This window comes from Poecilia reticulata, chromosome 16, assembly GCF_904066995.2.
Source record: "Poecilia reticulata chromosome 16, P_reticulata-male-v2, whole genome shotgun sequence".
NCBI lineage: Eukaryota > Metazoa > Chordata > Actinopteri > Cyprinodontiformes > Poeciliidae > Poecilia > Poecilia reticulata.
The window spans coordinates 28,124,957-28,145,818 of NC_088845.1; the positions used below are offsets into that span (position 1 = coordinate 28,124,957).

General features: G+C 40.6%; 1 protein-coding gene across 3 annotated transcripts in view; it reads left to right on the plus strand.

Annotated features, from left to right (window-relative positions):
- bckdhb (branched chain keto acid dehydrogenase E1 subunit beta) overlaps nt 1-20,862 on the plus strand; it is an 86,115-nt gene that overhangs the window by 20,935 nt on the left and 44,318 nt on the right. For all 3 annotated transcript variants that reach the window (XM_081616879.1, XM_008431930.3, XM_008431929.3), the window contains exon 9: nt 20,100-20,186. In XM_081616879.1, coding sequence (XP_081473005.1) covers nt 20,100-20,186 — 87 coding nt within the window. The remainder of the gene's footprint in view (nt 1-20,099; nt 20,187-20,862) is intronic.

Below are 20,862 nucleotides of genomic sequence, written 5' to 3' on the forward strand. Positions count from 1 at the left end.
AGTTATTCTAAGCTTTTATCTCACTTAGTCAGAGGCTGAGCGCACAATATTCTGGATCAAAATAGATGGCGTAAGATTTGTCATCTGAGATATATCGGCTTTAATTCAAAACTAATTAAGTAACCAGATGTGTTTGATGCATGAGAGGAGATGAAGGAACAGTGTGTTACGGTGGACTTGTCCTCTTTGGTTACTTTCTTAACCCCTGCAGGAAATTTGTATCTCTTGGTGTTTCCTATAGCATGGAACATGCCAAGGTTTATGTATGATTTAGCACCGGGACTTAAATGCCTTAATTTTGATTAAATAATTCTATAAATATTTAACGTATTTAATAGCATTTTTCTTTTCACATACAAACATCCCGAGCCAGAACCTTTGTATTGTTTCTGATATCTGATCCAGATGCCGATCTGGTACACAATCGGCATCTGCAAACAACGATGGACGACAAAGCCTCTTCTCTCGGCCCTCTAAGGGTTAAATTTTTTGCTTCATAAAACCAATCTGATGAGATGCCTGGAAAGACTATTGTGCAAAAATGAGTTAGCCTATCAGCAAAACTATTCAAGGCTAAAGTAGCATCTCAATGCTAAGCGTAGTGCAGCAGCACAGACGTCCCCAATGCAAATGCTAGCGTCCACAGCTAAAAGAAAAAGAAGATATTTTGCTATTTTTAGTTGATTTAAGTTGTTCAACCATCAGATTGGTGCAAAGCACTATTGTATTCATTCAGCTTTTAAGTGTTTCAGTAATCGCTGATCATTCATGTAACTTTGAAAAAACTACTTCGGAAATGTAGACTGTGTACTCTAACATTTGCATTGGGTACGTCTGTATACACACACACACACACACACACACACACACAGTATTTTACACACAATTTTTAAGAAAAAAAAGTTGCTTCGCATCTTCAAATGTGAAAAATTCCATCTTTATTTTCTATCTCTTCAATCTTTGTAAAATGAATGACCTTTCCTTCTCGGTCTTCTGGTTGAGTCAGACAACTCGTATAACTCTTGACCTTTTTAGATTTTTTTTTTGTGTGGCTTTTTTTTTCTTTTCTTTTTTTTAGAATGCAACAACGAATAAGAATTGCCCAAAAAACTTCATTGCACCAAAATAGCAGTCTAAAACAAATCTCCCAGAAATTAAAACCCCCCTTTTAAATCCATAAAGCAAACCAAAAAAAAAAAAAAGGCTTAAGGTCCACTTCTCAGTAGCAATGAGACACAAATGGATGAAATGAGACGCAGGACCCTTCATGTCCTCAGTGACCCTGTGCAGTGCAGCCCTAACCACTGGGTGCTGCGGTGCCGCTCTGGGCTGGCAGGACTTCAGATGCCTGGGAAACGGCAGTAACTGCAGATGTTTTTTTTCTTCTTTGGAGTTTTTCCAGTGTATTACTGGTCTAGGTAGAAAGCAGTAGCACTTGATAATCCAGGTTGTTAGATTTGATGAGTGTGATGTGAATTCAAAGTGTAGAAGAATAAGAGCAGGTAACAGTAGGGAATGGAGAAGAATAGGAAGGTAAGGAAAAGGAAAGTTTTACTTATTTTTTCTGTTTCCTTACGGTCTTATTATTCTTCATCCTCTTCTCCTTCATTTTTCTATCTGCCACCAGATTTGAGATGAAAATCTGGCCAATCAGATCAGTTAGAAGAGTTACCGTCCCCAACTGACAAATACGCCCACTAAACACAAAGAGCGAGTGCAATTTTTCAGCAAGATGGTTGGACCGGGCGTGTTTTACCATTCACTGAGTTGTGTTCATGGGCATAAATGGGAATAAGATATGTGCTCTTTTGATAATTATGCAGTATTATGATTGCTTAAGACAAGTCTTAGGTTTTTCGGCAGGAATGTGATGCCATAGTACTACCACTACAAAAGAGTACCTTGCATTCTTTGAGACCCCCATGAGGCAAAGGCATTGTAGAGTAAATCCACCAAATTAACAAAATGGCTTTGCAAAGGCAAATTATCAATATGTCTCAACTTTCAAATCAAAGTGCAGATGTCGACCTGAACGAAATGCAGTGACAAAACCCTTACTTAAACTGTCTTAAAACTAGTTTACTCAAATATCAATTTATATAAAACAATATTGTAAGGAAGAGGAGGCCAAAATTCACCCACAAAGACGTTGGAGACAGAATGGTTCCTTTGAGTTAGAGCCGGATGACATGTTGATGATCTTCTAAAAGTAATATATCTTCTGTTTAAATCAATATGTTTGTTGTGGACGACAGTGTAAAAACTAGAGTTCAGATGAGACCGAAATTATGTTGGGTTTTTTTCAGTAACAACATGGAAGCTGGTCAGACTTGATGGGGAGATGGACCCAGGTAAATTTTGGAGGTTAGAAGGAGATTGACCCGTCAGAACCGTGACATTAAATATGCAGCCAGAGCTGCAGTGAAATGATTTAGATCCAATTCATCTGTTGGAACGTCCCAGTCAAAGTCTCAACCCAAATCCCGTTGAGAATCTGTTAAAATATTTATTTCCTTAAAATGCTGTCTCCATCCAACCTGATCGAGATTTAGCAATTGTGTGAAGACTTATGCAGTCATTTAATTTTCCTAGATGTGAAAGCCCGTCTCTGCTCCACACAAACGATTCAAATGACATCATTAGCTCCTGCATGCCATGAAATCCTGCAGAATCCTGTAAATCACCAATTTATTTATGTCAGGTAGAAGGGGAAAACATCTAAAACATACTTGACAATAGTCCCTGAAGACCAGGACCGAGAAACTCTTCGGTCCTGCAAAGCCTTGACTCAACGGACCGATTATAAATATTACTGTGTTGCAGTCCGTTCAAAGGAAGATTTAGTTCTGTTCTGCTGGGTAAATCCAAGGATATAAGAGATTCTGCTCTCTTTATTCCGTGACTGTAGGCCTGCCCTAAAGTAAACATGGCTCTTGATTGCACTGGGTTCCAGCTGCTGTGCACCAAATCATTATGTCGTCCATACTCACGAACAACGCACAGCACGTATAGTTGACAGTGGATCGCACTAAAGTGGGCTTCTCTTTGACAAACACTTTGTCGTCCAGGTGCTATTCTGGGGCTGGAAGCTGCAGTAACAAAACCAGTGTGTCAACTACTTAATTCAAAAGCTTGTGCACCTGGCGTTGAGCTCTTCCGGCATGCACACGTCTCTTTGAAGCTCACCTTCTTTTTCGCTCCTTATTAAACGGCTGTCAGATTCGGAGCGTGCAGAGACTGCGGGATGGTCTGCAGGCGCACATCTGGCTCCTGGCAGCCAATTAAAATTGTTCATGTCCTGTGAGTCACACTTACCTTGTGTATCTCTCAGACGAGGCTGTATGGTGAGTTGACTCGGATGGTAAACTGAGCGCTGTTTTTTTTTTTTTTTTTAATGTGCAGACGTATGAAGCAAATGGAGACTGATGTGTCTTGGAATAGGAGATCGTTAAGGATGCACTATGCAGGAACTCCCCTTTTTTTTTTTCCCTTCTCCCCCAGACCACCACCAGGTCCACATCCATCCAAGCATAATCAGCCGTCTGGTTGATAAAGTGCTTTATGGAGAGTATATGGTGTGAAAGTCCAGAAAACGATGTTTTATTTTCTCCCACTGTTTTGATTGTTCTAGTAAATGTAGTCAGTGAAGCCATTCTTAAAGTAGTAAAAGTGTCTGGTTTTGTTTTGCCAAACGCACCGCTGAGACGGAAAGGTCTAAAACGTCTTCCTGCCAGTCCAGGCGTTGCTGGACCACATGTGGAGCTGCGTAAAGACGCACTTCCTACATATGAGGTATTCCATTCCTCACCGAGCGGCTGGGCTGCTCTCCCCGGTTTAATGACTTTTATAGTTTTTCACGAGAGAACTTGAGTCATTATTTCCTCGCATTCTTACATGAACGCACATTTGCTTTACTTGTCTGGAGTAAGAAATATTTTCCGCAGCTAACCATTAATATGCTCATTTTTCAGAGTCCAGATCTGGTCGGCTAGGAAACTGAGTATCTTGCCGGAGCCAGTCATAATATAGTCATCAGTTCATTGCCTCTGATGGGAGGACGGTACTTCCCACAACTCTGCGCGCACACACACACACACAAACACATATATTCTGACGGGTACAAGCTCTTCCACCTGGGACTCCTTCAAAATTTCCACTAGTCTGAATATATCAAGCGTGTGCTCAGTCCATAAGAGGCTTCTCTGTTACGAAATTGCTATTGGTTCACTGATGTGGCCAAAATATAGTCCTGTGGTATTGTGGCAGAAATGTCTACAGAAGAACTTCAACATTCTCTGACACTTGATAACAAAGGGGAGAACAGATTCATGTGAAAGTTCTACACTTTGCTTCGTACAAAGAGTCTGCATCCTACGCTATTGAGAAACATGTGCTTTCTGAGGGCGTGGACTCTGTTAAAGTTCTAAACAACTGAATCAGATTTTAGCCAACCATTTCGATTTGGTTGTAGCGTGTGTAACTTTGTAGCTTAACGGAAATGATGTACACTGTAAACAACTCTGGGGGAAACTTGGCCACTACATCTTTGCCAGCAATAAAAAGTCTTAAACATTCCTCTTGCTCCAGCTTTTCATTTCTCTAATTGATAACTTTAATGTGGAAGCGTAGCCCACACGAACCGAACGGCTTCGTTCACTTCCTTTGCCATTGCCAAACTGCAGAAAATCAACATCATCATTCATATGTTCTTCTGTTCGCCCAGTTGAAATTCAACCGGACAAATCAAGCTCAATGGGAGAACTCCCAAACAGAGGACTGAAGGTAGATGAGAATTGAACAGAACTGCGTAGGAAGGCAGCTTCCAGGCTATATGAATGTTAAAGTGAACATTTTTGTTTCATTAATGAAGGCACAAATTAACTTTAGAAGACTTTTTTTTGGCAGTTGTTGGGTTTGTCCTGGATATACTTCAGAGTGGCTTTCCATTTCTTTTTTCTTTTCTTTTTTTTTTTGTTCTCCGTCAGTATTATTGGACTCGTCCAACTGTGATTCACTCTTAATAAAGTATAAAATTGAGGATGTGTTCCTTCCAAGCAAGTCTGCATTTGCCCACACGCTTGCAAGTCCAATCTCTTCGGATAAAACCTCTTCAGTCATTTTTGAGCCAAAGTCAGTTTCTGGCAGCACATAAGAAAATTCAATATATATTTTTAATTGAATATTGGTATTTTAAGCCTAAATTTCATGTAAACTATTTGTTTTCATCATTGCAATAACCATTAAAGATATCGCACCCAGTCTACCTCAAGCTGACTGGAGGGACTATTTAAGAGGCCAGAGGCTATGTCATACGCCACATTGCATGTTTGCATAAACAGCTTGAGTTCCCCGATCCATCAGAACTGTATTTGTCTGGCGTGGTCTATGAAAGCTTTCTCCAGCACGCTCTCTTTAAGAGACTGTGAAGTTCTGTCCCTCAGGAGAGGGATCTTGGCTTCCACCTCGGCTGGAGCCTCTGTGACAGCAGCACTGCTTGGATCTCGGCCCTCATTGTGATGCAACCTCTTTTGGATAAACCTGTTCAACCCGAGACGCACATGCAAAAGGGAGTCACTTAAGGACACAAGTGCTCCGACATCTTCAGTCTTCCCAAAAAAAAAAAAAAAAAAAAAAAAAAGCAATTATGGTTCTGCGTATTACCCAAAACAAAAGGCGTATTTTACTGGATGGTTAATGTAATTGGAGGAGATCCAGGGAGAGGCTAATGAGGAGGAATGCGGCTGAGCATCTGCTCTGGTTCTTGGAAGCGACGCAGGTTGTGATGTGTGCTCTGTGTACTCCCGAGGCTTTCGCCGATAAGACCGTCTTATCGTGGCCTCACTCCCCCACGGCTTTCTCTTCTAATGGTTTCAAGCTGTAATGTGCGTCCCGAGTCGGCCGGCGGCAGGTAAACATGGCGAACGGACGCAGCCGGGAGCCAGGCGGGGAGAAATACGGCACGGCTGTGTTTGTCAATCGCTCAGGTAGAAAGAAAACATGAACGCAAATGGACTCCAGCTCGGGGACGTGGGGGAGACGGGGGGGGGCGTGTTTTTGTTTGAGCGTCTAGTTCAGTGTGTTATCAGCTAGATGGCTCTGGTTGTTGTTGGCTTTTATGCCATCCACAATAATTACACAAAGGGAGTAATCTATCATTTGAGGTCGCCTTATACAGTGTGGAAATGTTATGAAGCTGCATTTTAAAGAGGTGTTATAATGAAAGTATATTGCTATGTACGCTGCAGCAAACCTGATTGTGGCTTTTTCACATGGAAATTGTTTTGTGATAATGGATGGAGAGGCTCTCAGATATAACATCAACATTTATTACCTGTAAATGGGGCTGGAGAAAAGAGGCTATCTTTAGAGAAAAAAAAACAATCAGCATGATTTTCAAACTTTTTTTTTTTCTTTTTTCCTTGTCTGAACATGTTTCAAAATGCATTCTACTATCTAAATGTTTGAGTGCTAGGATTAGTGTGGTTAAGTGGGTTCTTGGATTTGCTTAGATTTACTCGTATACATGAAAGGATAAGGCCACTTTCCGCAGAAAGTTATTCCACCTCATGCAGCAGCGACATTTTTATGGTTCACAATAAACATCAAGATGTTTGCTTCATTTAATGATGGAGCTTAACATTTTTTCCCCTTGTGTAAAACGTATCATTTTGAATATTAAAGTTGCAGATAGAAAGTAACAAACTCTGAGATAGACTGACTGGTATTAGAGGATCTATTTCCAGAATAAATTGTACAGCATAAAATGTCAGAGTTTTTTTCTTTATTTTGCCTATTCTTTTTTTTCTTTTTTTCTCACTACATCACAAATCTAAACGAATAGAGATGAAACAAAATGGGTGTGTTTTGACAAAAATATACAAGAAAGAAGTATTGCCTTGTGACCTGGAGGGCGAAAACGTTCATCCCCAATTCTTGCATGTGTGGAGGGTTTCCCAAACACTTATCATACATCATGTGTTTCATCTCACATAATTACCAAAATTACGACAAATGACACCACATACCAACATCTGTTGTCCAGACAAGCAGACACACAGACAGGCCATCTTCCTGATGCTGTGGCTCATACATTTATAGCTGACCCTTTTAAAATTTCTTGTAAAATCTCCATGTGAATCCATGTTTACCTTGCCGCACTGCCTGCTTTCAACAGCCTTTGAAACTTGCACATTTATTTGCTCCTCCTATTGACTTTGTTCCCTTGAACTGTAATTGCACTTCCGATGCTGATATCTGCTCTTGAAGCATGTCTGCTCCTGCTCTCCAGCATCAGATGCTGCTATCCCCCCGCAGTGAAGGTATGGAAACTGTTCACTTCTGTCAAATTGGAGAAAGTCGTGATCTCAACTCCAAGGCATCACTTTTCATTTGTAGTAATTTGACATGACCTTATTCTAACAGCACTTGGAGCCTCCTACGCTTGTTTCATTTCCATGAAACTTCCTGTAGAAATGATGACCTGTCCTTTTTCTTTTGCGTACTTTTTCCATTTAGAAATGTATGTCTAGGTCCTATTATGACAGAGCAGCTTATTAAGACTACCAACAGGTGACCTGCTAGCTCCACACTCTGGTTTGTTAGAGAACTAGTGAACACTTGTTTCCATTGTTTTGTGTTTCTCATAAGCAAAGTCAGTGAGAAATTAGATAAATTCTAGTATTATGATGTACATAAACACAGCTTTTATATCATGAAACCATTTTCCTAATGAGACAAAAACAAGATGAAGAGTCTTCAGTCATTTTAGAAATTAAGTTCGGAGTCAATAAGTTACTAAGTATGAAAAGTTTCCTGTGGTTTGCTCTTCCAAATGATTACACAAATTATTGAGATAATAATGTGAGCTTCAACTTTATCTCTTATTGGTGAATGCAATATTATACCACTGACTAATAATAATTTAAGTCACATTTATGGTAAAAGAAAAATTAAATGCATTGTTTGGTCTAAAAATACTGTAGAGGAAATATGTTTTCACATCTCATACAGAAAACTAAAAGAATCAGAAACTAAGAAGCTTACCTCTGGAAATAGAGCCATTTCAACCAAGTCATCTTAACTATGAATTTGTATTTCAGTTACCAATTTAAAACCCAGAATATTCTTTTAATTTCTGCTTTTATGTCCTGATGAGCAACAAAAGCAACTTAGACATTTTTTAGAACTCATCTTATTTACAGTGCAGCTATGTTTCAAAGATTCACTTCAGATCAACACACTGAAAATTTCATCTCATTTTCAGGACAGAAGCCAAGCAAGCCATACCAACCACATATGAATAATAATAATAATAATAACAACACTATGGAGTCCCGTAAATCAGACATCATCCAAATAACAGTTAAATCCCACATCTTATTTAAAAACACATGCTCTCACAACATTTCCCCCCACCAGCAGATTGAAAACCAATAATTGCGTGATTATGTTTACCCCGCTTGTTTTTTTTTTTGTGTTTTTCCAATCACTGCAATTTTCTAGTACTGTCTTTGAGAAAACACAAAACACTAATGTACGGTTTGCCTTCGCTGCTAGATTACTTGCATCGCCTCAATGCCCAGATCTGACACCCGGCTCCGCGGCAGGCAGATGCTAACCTTATGTGACTCTGCGGCCTGGAAGTGAGCTGCGGATTCAGGCTGCCAGCTGATGATTAGCACACAGACAGATCGTACTCATGCCTCCCCTTCAGCTGCTGGGCCTCGGGGGCCAATATCTGCTCCTTGGCTCACCGCAACACCCTCAGTATCTTTGGCCTGCCGTTACACATGCAAGCAGACTGGAAACAATCAAAGTAGAAAATAATGACACAGGCACAGCGGTCAGAGGTTTTGGGCACAAAAGTTCTTATTTATTCATCCCGAGTCTGTAATTTCAAAGTTAACACCGTGCCCCATGGACAAACCCAGCAGGACTTTTGTGGGGCTGGGGTGGGGGGCGGGAATGAGATGGGGGTTTCATATGGTATTTGTTAGCGTGTGTCATTATGCTGTCATGAGTACAGCGAGCTGTTAGGTAGTTAAATTGGTGGAAAATTACTCACTAGTTCAGAGATTTTGCTTCTAATTCTCTCCCTGGGCTTCCCTTGGAGTGCTGTAATACACACAGAAAAGAGACCTTCAGAAACAAAACCCATCAGCTCTGTTTATTCTAGTTCCATTGATTTTTAAAAAGACACAAGAAGCCCAACTGTGGCACATAAATAAAACAAACGTTGTATAGTAATCTTTCCACTTGTCATCTGCAGTCTCTCCACTTGTGTGTCTTTAGCTGATCGTCTTTCCATTCCTCATCTTGGCAGTGGCTTCGGCTCACATACCTCAGCTAGGCACTGGAGATTTCTTAAATTCTTCGCAGGTTCCCTCGTCTGTAAAATGTGGCCTTTAAATTTGGCGGCTCCACTGTAACAGAGTATTGAAAACTCATACACAATACAAGCTTGGATGAAAAATAGTGGATATTGGCCGTAGCTCAGGTGGTGACAGGCTTGCTATGCAGCCGACTATCAAACATTGGAGGTAATAATCCCTGGGTGGAGAGTAGGTGCAAAAACATAAACAAGGCAGGGGAAATAACACAATTTCTGCCCCTGTGTTCGCCTCTGCTCTTACATTCTGGCCTGTTGCAACATTGGAACCTGCTAATTACTGTAATAATTGTGATGGCAGTGAGAGCTTTAGATTTGCAGCCACCTTTCTAAAAGCAAGCCGCACTTTTAAATTGGACACTATCTCCTGATGGCTGGGTCGTATTTTATTTTTTTTCTTTTATTTTTTCCACTGTAGAAATAGTTTTGATGAGGAGCCTTGGCCTGAGGTATGGGCAGATTGAGATCATTGAGGTCAGCCTGTGCGCTGATAACACAACCCAATGGAAAACACTGACAGTCTGAAGTCACAAGGACAGACAGACAGACATTCTGGAGGTCTACTTGAATAGTACACTCCACCAGATGATGTGTTACTCAAGATTTTTTCCACATATTTTTTCCATAAAAAAGTGGGCCATAAATCATAGTCACTTCCACAAGTGGAAACCAAACTGAAAAATAATTCTTCTCGAGTCTCAAAGCATTTTATTTTATTTATTTATTTTTTCCCCATCATCTTTGGGAAAAACACGATGTATTTTGCAATGACAAAATATTTCCCCCCAAACATGTTTCCACATCTGTTGGTTTTTATGTTCCATCCTCTCATCTCCCTGTACTGTATCCTTCATGCTGGTTGTTACAGTGGAAGCCTGTATGGGAGCTGTTTGAGTGAAAAGCTGATACTAAAATTGCCACCGTGCTAATTTTTTTTCCCATTGTTCTGTAGCATTGCAGTGTTGTGATGAGGTTTTTATTCCATTGGCAAACGGGATATTTTGAATTGAAGGATTGACAGGGATGGCAGTAAAACAGACCAGATTTTTTCTATAAAGACTGCAGGGGTCAGCTTTTGGTCAGCCATGTTTCTGGCTCCTTTCCATAACTGGTGTGGTATTTATCTAAATATCTGTTGTACAGTCATAATTACCAATTGATTGAATAATTATGCATTATGGCAGCACCTTTAGATTGCTTTTTATTTCACAATTCATTTCTCAAATGTTTTGCATTGGTGTGCCTGTTAGGATCAGTTCCACAAAAGTTGAACTTCTTAATCAATGTGAGATCTTTAAATGTGCAGAATATGGTTAATATTCATTTCAACAGTTGAGCTGTAATGGTCTTGGGTTGTTTTTGCTTTAGTAATTTTTATTTACCTGAAAAACTGAATAGTAATCTCATGAAAGATATCTGTAATCACAAATATTGGGATGGATTTGTCCTTTATAAAAAACTAAAAGTGATGTACTGTTATAAGTGATTTCATTGCCATTTTATATTACAAAAGTCCCAATATTTAGACTTCATGGCAACTAGCTGCTGTTGTTGATTATTCTCAAGTAATTTTGAATGTAGGTTTCACAGCAGACCAGCAACGATGTCGATTCAGGGACCCTGATACTCTGACAGTCAAAAACAAAAACACAACAGTCACTGACTTCCACTTGCCTGTAACTGTGAGAACTCCATCCTGTTATCCATGGGGTTAACATCAGCAGGAAAAAGCAAGGATGTGGTTGTTTCCTGCACGTCTTTTTGCTTAATGACTAAAGTTTTCATTTGTGAGAACCGTGTGTTCTCTCTCAGTCCACATGGGCAGCCATGTTGCTTCCACAGTAGTTGGTCATACAGCTTCTCCTTATCAACTTATGACATATCCTTCATATGTCATATGTAATTTCCATCTAGAATTGTTAAAAAACATCTTCAAAGTTAATGGCAGCTTTAAAATTTTGACAATACAACAGTGACTTATAACCATGGAAGAGGGTAAAACCACAGAGACACGTTCATTTATCCGTTGCCTTCATCCAATTTTATCGCAGAAAGAGGTAAATGCTGACTCATTATTGGGTTTATCAACAATTACCAAGTAACAAATAACTGTTAGAAATCTTAAAAGTCAGTTTAGACATCAGCCTTCAGATCCATCGTCCTGAGCTAACACTATTTACGCACTGCAATAAAATGTTAGAAATTGTGCAACAGCAGGATAGAAAGTAGAGCTGGGGTGTGTTTATATGTGTATGCATGTGTGGGCGACGCACACCATCAAGGCTGCTTTTTATTGCACATATTTTCATCATCCAGTCATCTTGGTCAAATGAGTGACAGGTCATGAAATCCTTGACAACAGTAACAAGTAAGATTTGCTGCTGTCTAATTTTACTGCTGTTTACCTGGAATCTGCTGATGGGAATAAGCTGCCGCTCTGCAGAAAAGTTCCAGTCTGTTTCCTTCGAAGGCTGTGTAACATCTTTTCATGCAGGATAGCCTGATGAGTAAGAAAACCTCCTTACAAGACAGTTAAATCTGTAGAAACCGCCCCGCATTGTCTTGGATTACTTTGTAAAGCCTATAAAATTGCTTTATGATTTTTTTACTGCCATACAATTTGCTTGTGTAGCCTGTAAGATGCTCACCAGCTGTCATCACGTTGGCTACTCACTTTCCCATACATGTGTGCTCACTGATAGACTCTCAGTGATGCAGAAATGTGGTGAGTGTGGATCTTTTATTACCTCTCGTTCTGCAGTGAGACGGGAAGGGTTTTTTTTTTTTTTTTGCCAAGAGCGGACTCTGATTTCTCCCTCATTGCTGTCTGCTCCCTTTTCAAATTGGCCACACAGTCGCCGCTCTCTCACTACATGTAAAAGACCACTTTCAGGGGCCTCGCAAGTAGCTGAGCCTTGTCGTCTTCGGCTCTCATTTGTCACGGACGACGCACAGTGGCACATGAGTTAGGGCGCTGCTGTGGCCGTGCAATTACAGGGTCGGCGGAAGGCAAACAGAGCCAAGCGGATCCAGCGGCAAGGACGACTCCTCCATGGCGGCACTGAACTAAACATTCTGTTACTGTCATGTTTTGATGGACGGCCTGAGGGATGGAAGAGGAACATTATTATGGGAAGGCCGGGAGCCATTTGCTGTCTCTTCAGTTCTTATGTGTGGAAACATACAGTACAAGCACAGCACAGCAGACGGTGTTTTTTTTTTTTTTTTCTTTTCCGTTTTTCGTCACCGCTATTTCAGGGTTGTTCTGAATGAGTGTAGCATTGTACAAATACAGGCGCAACACGTAAGTGCCAGAAGCTTCTTCTGGAAAGATTTTTGTACATGTTCGGAAAGCATTTATGGCACATTATGCGTCTCTGCCGCTGTCGAACCACACCCCGGGTTTCTGTTCAATAGGAAGTGACTTTGTAAACCTTTTTTTTTTTTTTTTTTTTACTGTTTATCTTCAGTTGGTGTCACAAATCTGTGACAACACAAAGGTCAAGTATTGGACTGTTTTTATGTAGTGAATACAGCAGCTTGAAGAAGTCAACTTTTCCACATTGTCTCACTTTACAGCCATGGACTTTAATGGATTTACTGGGATTGGACAAAGTAAGACATTTGGGCAGAAAAACATATTTTTCTATATAAAACTTTGTTTGTATTTTAGTGCCTTTTATGTCAATACCACAAAATGAGATCCATTGCATCCAGTTGCCCCGGTCAACCGATTAATAAAAAGAGTCCAGCTGTTTGTATTTAATCTTCATATAAATACAGCTGTTCCGAGAAGACTTCAGATGTTTATTGGAGAGCATTAGACCGCGAAATTTACCACACAGGTCGGAGATAAAGATTTGAACATTTCATAGACCGATGTTCCGTCCATCATCTGAAAAAACCTTGAACCTCTCGAGAGCACAACTATTGGTGGTGGACTCGACAGATTTGGCCTTTTGGAAGGGAAGGCGAGAAGACGGCCACGAGAAAGTCCCATTTGCGGTTTACTACAATTAGCCCTGCCGGTGACACAGTAAACGTGTGGAAAATGGTGCTGTGGTCAGATGAGACCAGAATGAAACTTTTTGTCCCACACCGAAAACGCTATGTGTGGCATGACTAACATTACAGATCATCCTAAATGCATCATTACCACCATAAAGTATAGTACCAGAACCATTTTGGTGTTGACCTCCTTTCAGCAGGGACCATGAAGTTGGCTGGGTGCAGGGAAAAAAACACTTATTAGAGGCTCAGAACCACTTGAGTCTGGCTTGGAAGTTTACCTTCTGGTGTGACAGAAACCCACAACGTGCAGACGGAGGATCAGTGTGTCCAATTAAAGGTAATTTCAGAAACAGAGAGTCAGGGAGTATAATGAGGTCTCCGTAATAACTGAAAACGAAGACACGAATTGGGAAAATGGGGGTTAATTGTAATTTCTATAATTTATATCGCAGTATTGAACAATTTCATGTTTGCCATTATAATGCAGCCTTAGTTCAGATGTAAATATATCCATGTGTTACAGGGCCAGTAGTATGTTAAATCAACTTTTTTGAGCTTTATTATGTTATAATGTTATTCCCTTATCAAAAACATACCTGGGGTGTTGCTTTGACTTTTTTTTTCACTTTTTTTTTCACACGTTTGAGAAATCCTTTAATCTCCCAAAGCAACCATTCAGATGTGTAAATCACCTGCTTGTTATAGAGTGCTGCCTTCAAGGATGAAACTCCTGCTCAGAGCTGCAGTTTCCAAGTTTTCCCACTCAGATCCTTCAGACTAGCCATTAGCAATTAGCAAACACTAGGTGGAACTGCACAGCTGCTGAGCTCATTGTATGACCTGCTTCTCAGTGAAGTAGCAATGTTTTACCAGTAAAGCTGATAAAACTTTGCAAAAGGGTTAATAGAGGAACAATGTTGTGATGACTTCCCAAAGGCAGAGTGTTGTGGGGGGGAAAGTAGGAGTTTCTTAAGGACCCAATTTCTAGGCATTAGTCATATTTGATATATATACAGCATTTTTATAACTGAAGGTAACATAGTAACTGGGGCTATAAAATGATATTATGTGGTTGGAAAGCACATAATCCTGTCCCTTTAATATGGCTCAGTCAAAGTTCAGACCCGAATGTAATTGAGAATACAGGACACCCTTTTTACTACCCTTTCCCCTACACAATTAAGCTGTACTTTGTCTTGGTCTATTACATAAAATCCCTATTAAAAGTCATTGAAGTCTGGGTATGAAACATGGAGGAAAAAAAAAAAAGTTCAGGGAATTTGCGAAGTACTTACTCTTCATACTTCCACGTGTGTTGCGTGTGTTCTTATGTGGGGGCCACTCATCGGTCATGACGTTTCTGGAGAGACACTGAATTTAAGTGCAGAGGCAGAGCGATGGTGTTGGCCTTGTTCTGTGAGGCCATGCCAGGCCAACCTCCGAGCGGCGAGGCCGCATCGTGAGATGACTGTCGCGGCTGGGAAAACAGGCTCCATAAAAACCCAAACGGTTTAATTCGATGGAAGTCGGCGATTCACAGAGAGGCCAGGAGGAGGGAAAAAAAAAATGGGGTGATGGGGATGAGACGGGCTGCAGCGGGACGGAGACAGGCAGAAGAAGAGACGGATCCAGAGAGCGAGGGCAGAGCTCTACGCTGCTCATTAGGTTTGGGTGTGTATGGGAACGGCAGTAAACATGACATTTCTTCTGCAGCCAGCAGAAAGACTCCGGCATCAAATAACAGCCCTGCAGTACAATGAGTAGTAAAGCTGTGGCCACCAGAGCTGTCGCCCTGCCCGACTGCCATCAGCTGCCACCAACCAGGACTCCAGGATTTGACTCTGGTCCACTGCAGCACCAAAGAGCAGGAGGTTTCTACCAGACAACACAAGTTTGGTTTTGGACCGAGTAAACACTACAATATTTTTTCAATTTAACAAACAAACAAAAAAAAAATTGTCAGTTGACTCTTTTACTTTGTTATTATAAGTGAAGTCCTGTGTGAAACGTTGCTGATTCATTTACCCAGCCACAGTTTCCTTGCTGGCACTTAAATCAGGCAAGGCTCCGGGTGTGTATCCTTGTTTTTATCATATAATTATTGTCTGGGAAAACTCTTCTAGTAAAATGATAAGTTTACTCATTTATAGGCTGGCCGTTTTAGAGATACGGGTTTTCTCTGAAGCTTGACAGGGTTTGGAAAGAAAAAAATGTCTTTTTATACACTTCAAAAAGCTTTTTCCTCTAAAATGTGTAAAAGCATCCAGTTTCACACACAGACTCAGTTCATATGTACTTGTTGCACAGTTTGTTTGTTTTTTTTATATATATAAATCTGCTATCATTATCCACGGACTCTTGATCTTTACATTGCTGCACGCTTTGCTCTTTCACTGCTTTTATTTTGGTGAGAGATTTCCTTGGTTGGCTGGACGTGAGCCGCTTGGTAATAAACCGATCAGGCACATGTCCCTGGTTCAACCATAACGACAAGATACTCACTGCAAGCACATCTCCCTGAGGTCATATCGGAAGATTCATGACATGTTTGACTGTCCTTCTCTCACTAAAGACATATAATTTCTCCTCTTTGGATGCTTCTAACTTATCATCTCCTTACACTGTCCAGCTTCCTATGGCTCCAGAGCAGTCATAAAAGTCTTGGCGTTACCACTGCTTTGAGTTTTTGTCATGAAAGGTGCCTGTCATGGACAAATAAAAAGAGCGTACGATTTACGGGGAAAATAAGGATCACACTTTGGAACGTTTAAATGTTCCTGTCTCCTGAAAGTCCTTTCGGCAATCAAGTTGTAGTACAGAATTACTCTGCTGAAGTTCTGTCACAGTCTGATGTTAGATGTTAAAGCAAAAACATCCCTCTGTATGTCATTTGAAACTGAAATTGAATTTAGGAAAAAGACATTTAAATAAGATGAACTAAAGTGTTAAAATTTGACTGCTCTGGAAGAGTATTCATGTCCCTTTAAATTGACTTTTTTGCCGGGTTGCAACACAAATTGTACTCATGTGAAAGTCTAACATAAAGTATCTTGCTACAAGCCAACTCGATGTTCTTTGCTGTGCTATGTACAGATGGTCTGGACTCTGGGCTACTGAAAAACCATTGCTCGCCCGAGGCGTGGACTCTGTTCAAGTTTGAAACGATTGGATCCGATTTTACCTAATCGCTAACGTTTGTCATTTCGACCACGAAATAATCTACGCTATGAATCTTACTGAATATTGCATGCACTGTAAACAACCATCCCCAGCCATGATTTAACAGAATGATTGAAGCATTCGGCAGCAAAATGACAAGTGAAATACCGCAACATGCCTTTCATCCGTTACCTGTAATTAATTATTAATAAGCAGGAGTAACTGAGTGACATATGCAAAAATTTATAAGCAGTAACATTGAACAGCTGAATATGCTAAAAATGAATTTGTGCTAAATTGATGGTGACATTTTTCTAATAGCTTTTATTAGCGTTTATTACGCTTAGCCTCATTAGCATCACCTGAGTTAGCGAAGAAATGGTTGTAGTCATCAAAAACCAAGATAAAACAAGATGGTTACAAAAGTTTTCCCCATATTTAAATTCAAAAGCCAAAATTATGCCCACATTTGTCAGATTTAGGTTTTTAAAGATATTTTTAAATTATGGCAACATGTTTCTGCTGACTGAGAGTCCTGACTTGAATTCGATGGAGAATCTGTTGAGAGAGCTACAGATCAGGGTGATGGTAACGCCCTCAAGCCGAAAGACATGGAGTTCATCACCAAAGGTAGTCAACACACCTGTGGAAACATTCAGTGCTAACCAGCAATCATAAAAAAGGGTTAGATTGCTGTATTGTCAGTACAGACTTCTCTATTGATTGAGAGCATATAGTCATTTTCAACATGCTCTCTATCAATAAAATTTAAGTAAAATAGTTGTTTTTTTTATTTAAGTGACACTTCTTTTACATAGTTTATATTTTGAGGGATGCTGGTTTTATGGCCTATTAGAGAAATGCATTGCCTGGAATACGAATAGTTTTGAACCTAACTGTGGGTCACGGTGTTTAAACCCCACCCGGAATATAAAAAAGAGCCCGTCTATTGTGCTCAAAGCATGTGAAAAATGCTCTCCCGATGCAGCAGTAAGAGGTGTCCCCTCATGGAGCGGAGCAACAGGGAAAAATCTAGGCAAGTGATCGTGTCTCACTGCAAAACTGGATGTCAGCAGCCTTTTGTGTACAAGTGTGCCTAAGACGAGGATCGGGTTCAGCATTAGGGTGGAGCAGGGGATTGGACGGCGGCTCTGTTTATGCACCTGACCCATATGAGTCACTGAGCTGAGGCAAACTTTACAGCAACATGTCATATCAAGACATCGCCCAACTCTCAGCTCCCCGCTTGATTCCTCCTCTCTGCGCACATTGCCATTTGTTGTTATTGTCTTCCAATGTTATTAACTTTCACATTCCTGAAGATGGTGTCATATAATCAGAGTATTTGGCTGAACTCTTTCCCCTCATATGGGGATGAGTTGCTTAATATGCTGCCTTGGCAAGGTCTGGAGTTTGACTCTCGAGTTTACTATCAAGAATCTTTCTGCTCCTGTAAATACCCCAAATTAATGGTCCGATGTTGTGTGCTAGCTTGAGTAACCCAGCGCTGACTCCCTCAATCAAGTGAGTGACGATGGCAACATTACAGACAGTTGTTTTAATGATTAACAGCCAAACTGTTGACCTCAGCAGTGCAACCATGTGTCAGTTTAGCATCAGGAAGAAGCCTCAGCATGCCTGTGTGTGTGTGTGTGTGTGTGTGTGTGTGTGTGTGTGTGTGTGTGTGTGTGTGTGTGTGTGTGTGTGTGTGTGTGTGTGTGTGTGTGTGTGTGTGTGTGTGTGTGTGTGTGTGTGTGTGTGTGTGTGTGTGTGTGTGTGTGTGTGTGTGTGCGTGCGTGCGTGTGTGTGCGTGCGTGTAAAGGAGTCACTTAATTTCTATATGTGACGCCTGTTTTCAGCAGGTCATATAGTTGCAGTTTGGTTTGTGGCTCTGAGGGATGGAGAAGTATGCAGTGGTTGCCCATCTGACTTAAAATGGATCTGTATTGTTTAAGTTTTTATTTCAATATAAAAGGCACTTGGTTGGTCAAGTTGTTGCCCATCCACACTTTTCTGAAGTTTCCCATTAAACCTTACCAAATCTTGTGATTCTCTAAATAGTACACCATGTTACAATCAACTTGGTAATATTGTGTTGTTTTAAAGGTGTTTCCACAGTTTATTGCTGAAATAAAATGAGCTAGTCCAGCTGGGTAGAGGAGACGCAAAAGTTTGCTGAAGCTGCAGAGAACAGACATAGCTTTGGCTTGGTCAAGTGGCCACTGGATAAGATTATAGTATAGTATTGGTTTTATGCTGCGGTAGATAACGGGTGGGGCGGAGGCATCCCTCTGCAGTAATGTCAGGTTGCAGAAAACCCATATACAAATGCCTGGGAGGTGGAGACCTCTTATGTCCATGATTGTCCAGTTGGCCCTGTGTACCAGCCTAAATCAGCCGTTCAGATCATCAGGTTGTCATGTTCAGTTTCTGCATGCAGTCAAATACTCAGCACAATGCAAATGCCCCCTGAGGGAAGTGGACAGATGTAGAATCCCACTGAGAGAAGCGTGGGAACAACTTCCACATGTTAACATCCGAGTACTGGCAGAAGAGTGACACATCCAGCTATGAGCACTACTACAGAAAATCTCTAAAAGCCATAAGTAGACGTGCACCGATTGCAGTTTTCTGGCCATTCACCAATCTTTATAAACTTTTACCTGCCTATTCTGTTTTTGGCCAATACCATTTTTTTGTCTGAAAAGTATATAAATATAGCAATAAAGTCTTTACATTTGCAACAGTGGGGGTGACTATTATTAACCACGCACGTTCAGATATGAAGGTGGGCAGGTTTGATTTTCAGACCTTTTGCAGAGGTAAATAAAATCAGTTTCACATGCAAGTATGGGCCAGTCTTCCTAAATTAAGGTAATCTGTGCCGATTTGGCGGTTTCCACTCATAACTCAACAGAGTGGAAATATATTGGTCTACTAAAACTATTTAAAGCTAGTCTACTAATAGACTAGCTTTAAATAGTTTTGGTTTTAGTCTACTAATGGTTAGTTTTGGTCTACTAATAAAAATTTTGGGTGATTCCAATTTTTTGTAGATGAACCAGAACGTACAATGTTCTTACTTTCTTTTCCTTGAGTCTGGGATTTACAAATAATTGCCAACATGTTTTATGTTATGTTTTATTTTTTACATGCCAGCATGTTTTATGATTAAAGCTAAAACAGTAAAAAACTGAGCTGTACTCCATTTACCCTTCCTGTTATCTGTTGAAAGTCTTGCTTTTTCTTTATCACAGCATGAATGGACAGACATTTCTTGATATTCTGCAAAGAATACAGTTTGATACAGAAAACTTTTAGTCTCCTTAACTCAGTTAAGTGTTCACAGCAAAATGGACAGAAAGACCTGGTAGCTCTTTGATTGACTCAATCTGAATATCTGAATGTTTGATAAGCCAGCCAACAGTCTGGGCCAATCGAGCTAACATTCAGTGCTAAATAACACCCATAATCAGACAAAGTTTTTATTCCTTCTCGATAGAGTTCTGTGTTGAACTTCTCACTTGTCCATGTCTTTCAGTCGGTGGTGAAAACTGGACGTTTGCTCATCAGTCACGAGGCGCCAGTCACAGGAGGATTTGCTGCTGAAATCAGCTCTACTGTACAGGTGAGTGCCTGCTGTCTGTGTGTGACTTTATCTCTGGCAGAGTGTGCAAGCATGCTTGTGTTGAGAGGAGGAAATTTTATTGGCATCTTAAGCTCCCAGGGGTGAAAGATGGCCTTCAAAGGGGTACTGGTCTTGTTAATTGGCCATGGTTTTGCCCATAAAAGTCCAACTTCCAAATAAAACTCAAATAGCTTCTCAGTGTTTGCCTCAGAGCTTTGGTTTTCAGACTGTAAGAAGCACCCTCCTGGGGTTGGAGGTGGAGACCCGAAGCAAGACGACTACCAATAAGCCACGGCGAACTCTGTTGACGGACAGGCATCGGTGGAACAGAATGTAACACTGCTGTTTAACGGGGCATTTAATAAGCCACTTGTGAGGAAATCTTAAGACTGGAGAAAAAGTTCCAAGTATTTGCATTTCGAGGCGTTGGGTCATAATCAGCTTCTAAGTAGTAATTTGAACACAACGGAAAGTATCGAATAACTTCACTTCAAAAATTCATTAAAGCAAGCTAGAGGGAGAGTTTCCAGAAGGGAGAGTTCTCCATTTGGTGAAGATGCTTGGCTTCACGAAGGCAATCCACGATTTGAAACTGACTTCTGATTTTTGTAAACCGTCTTTGCCATCAATCCCCAAAAGGATTTAGGGGGATTTAGATCAAGGGAACATGTAGGAT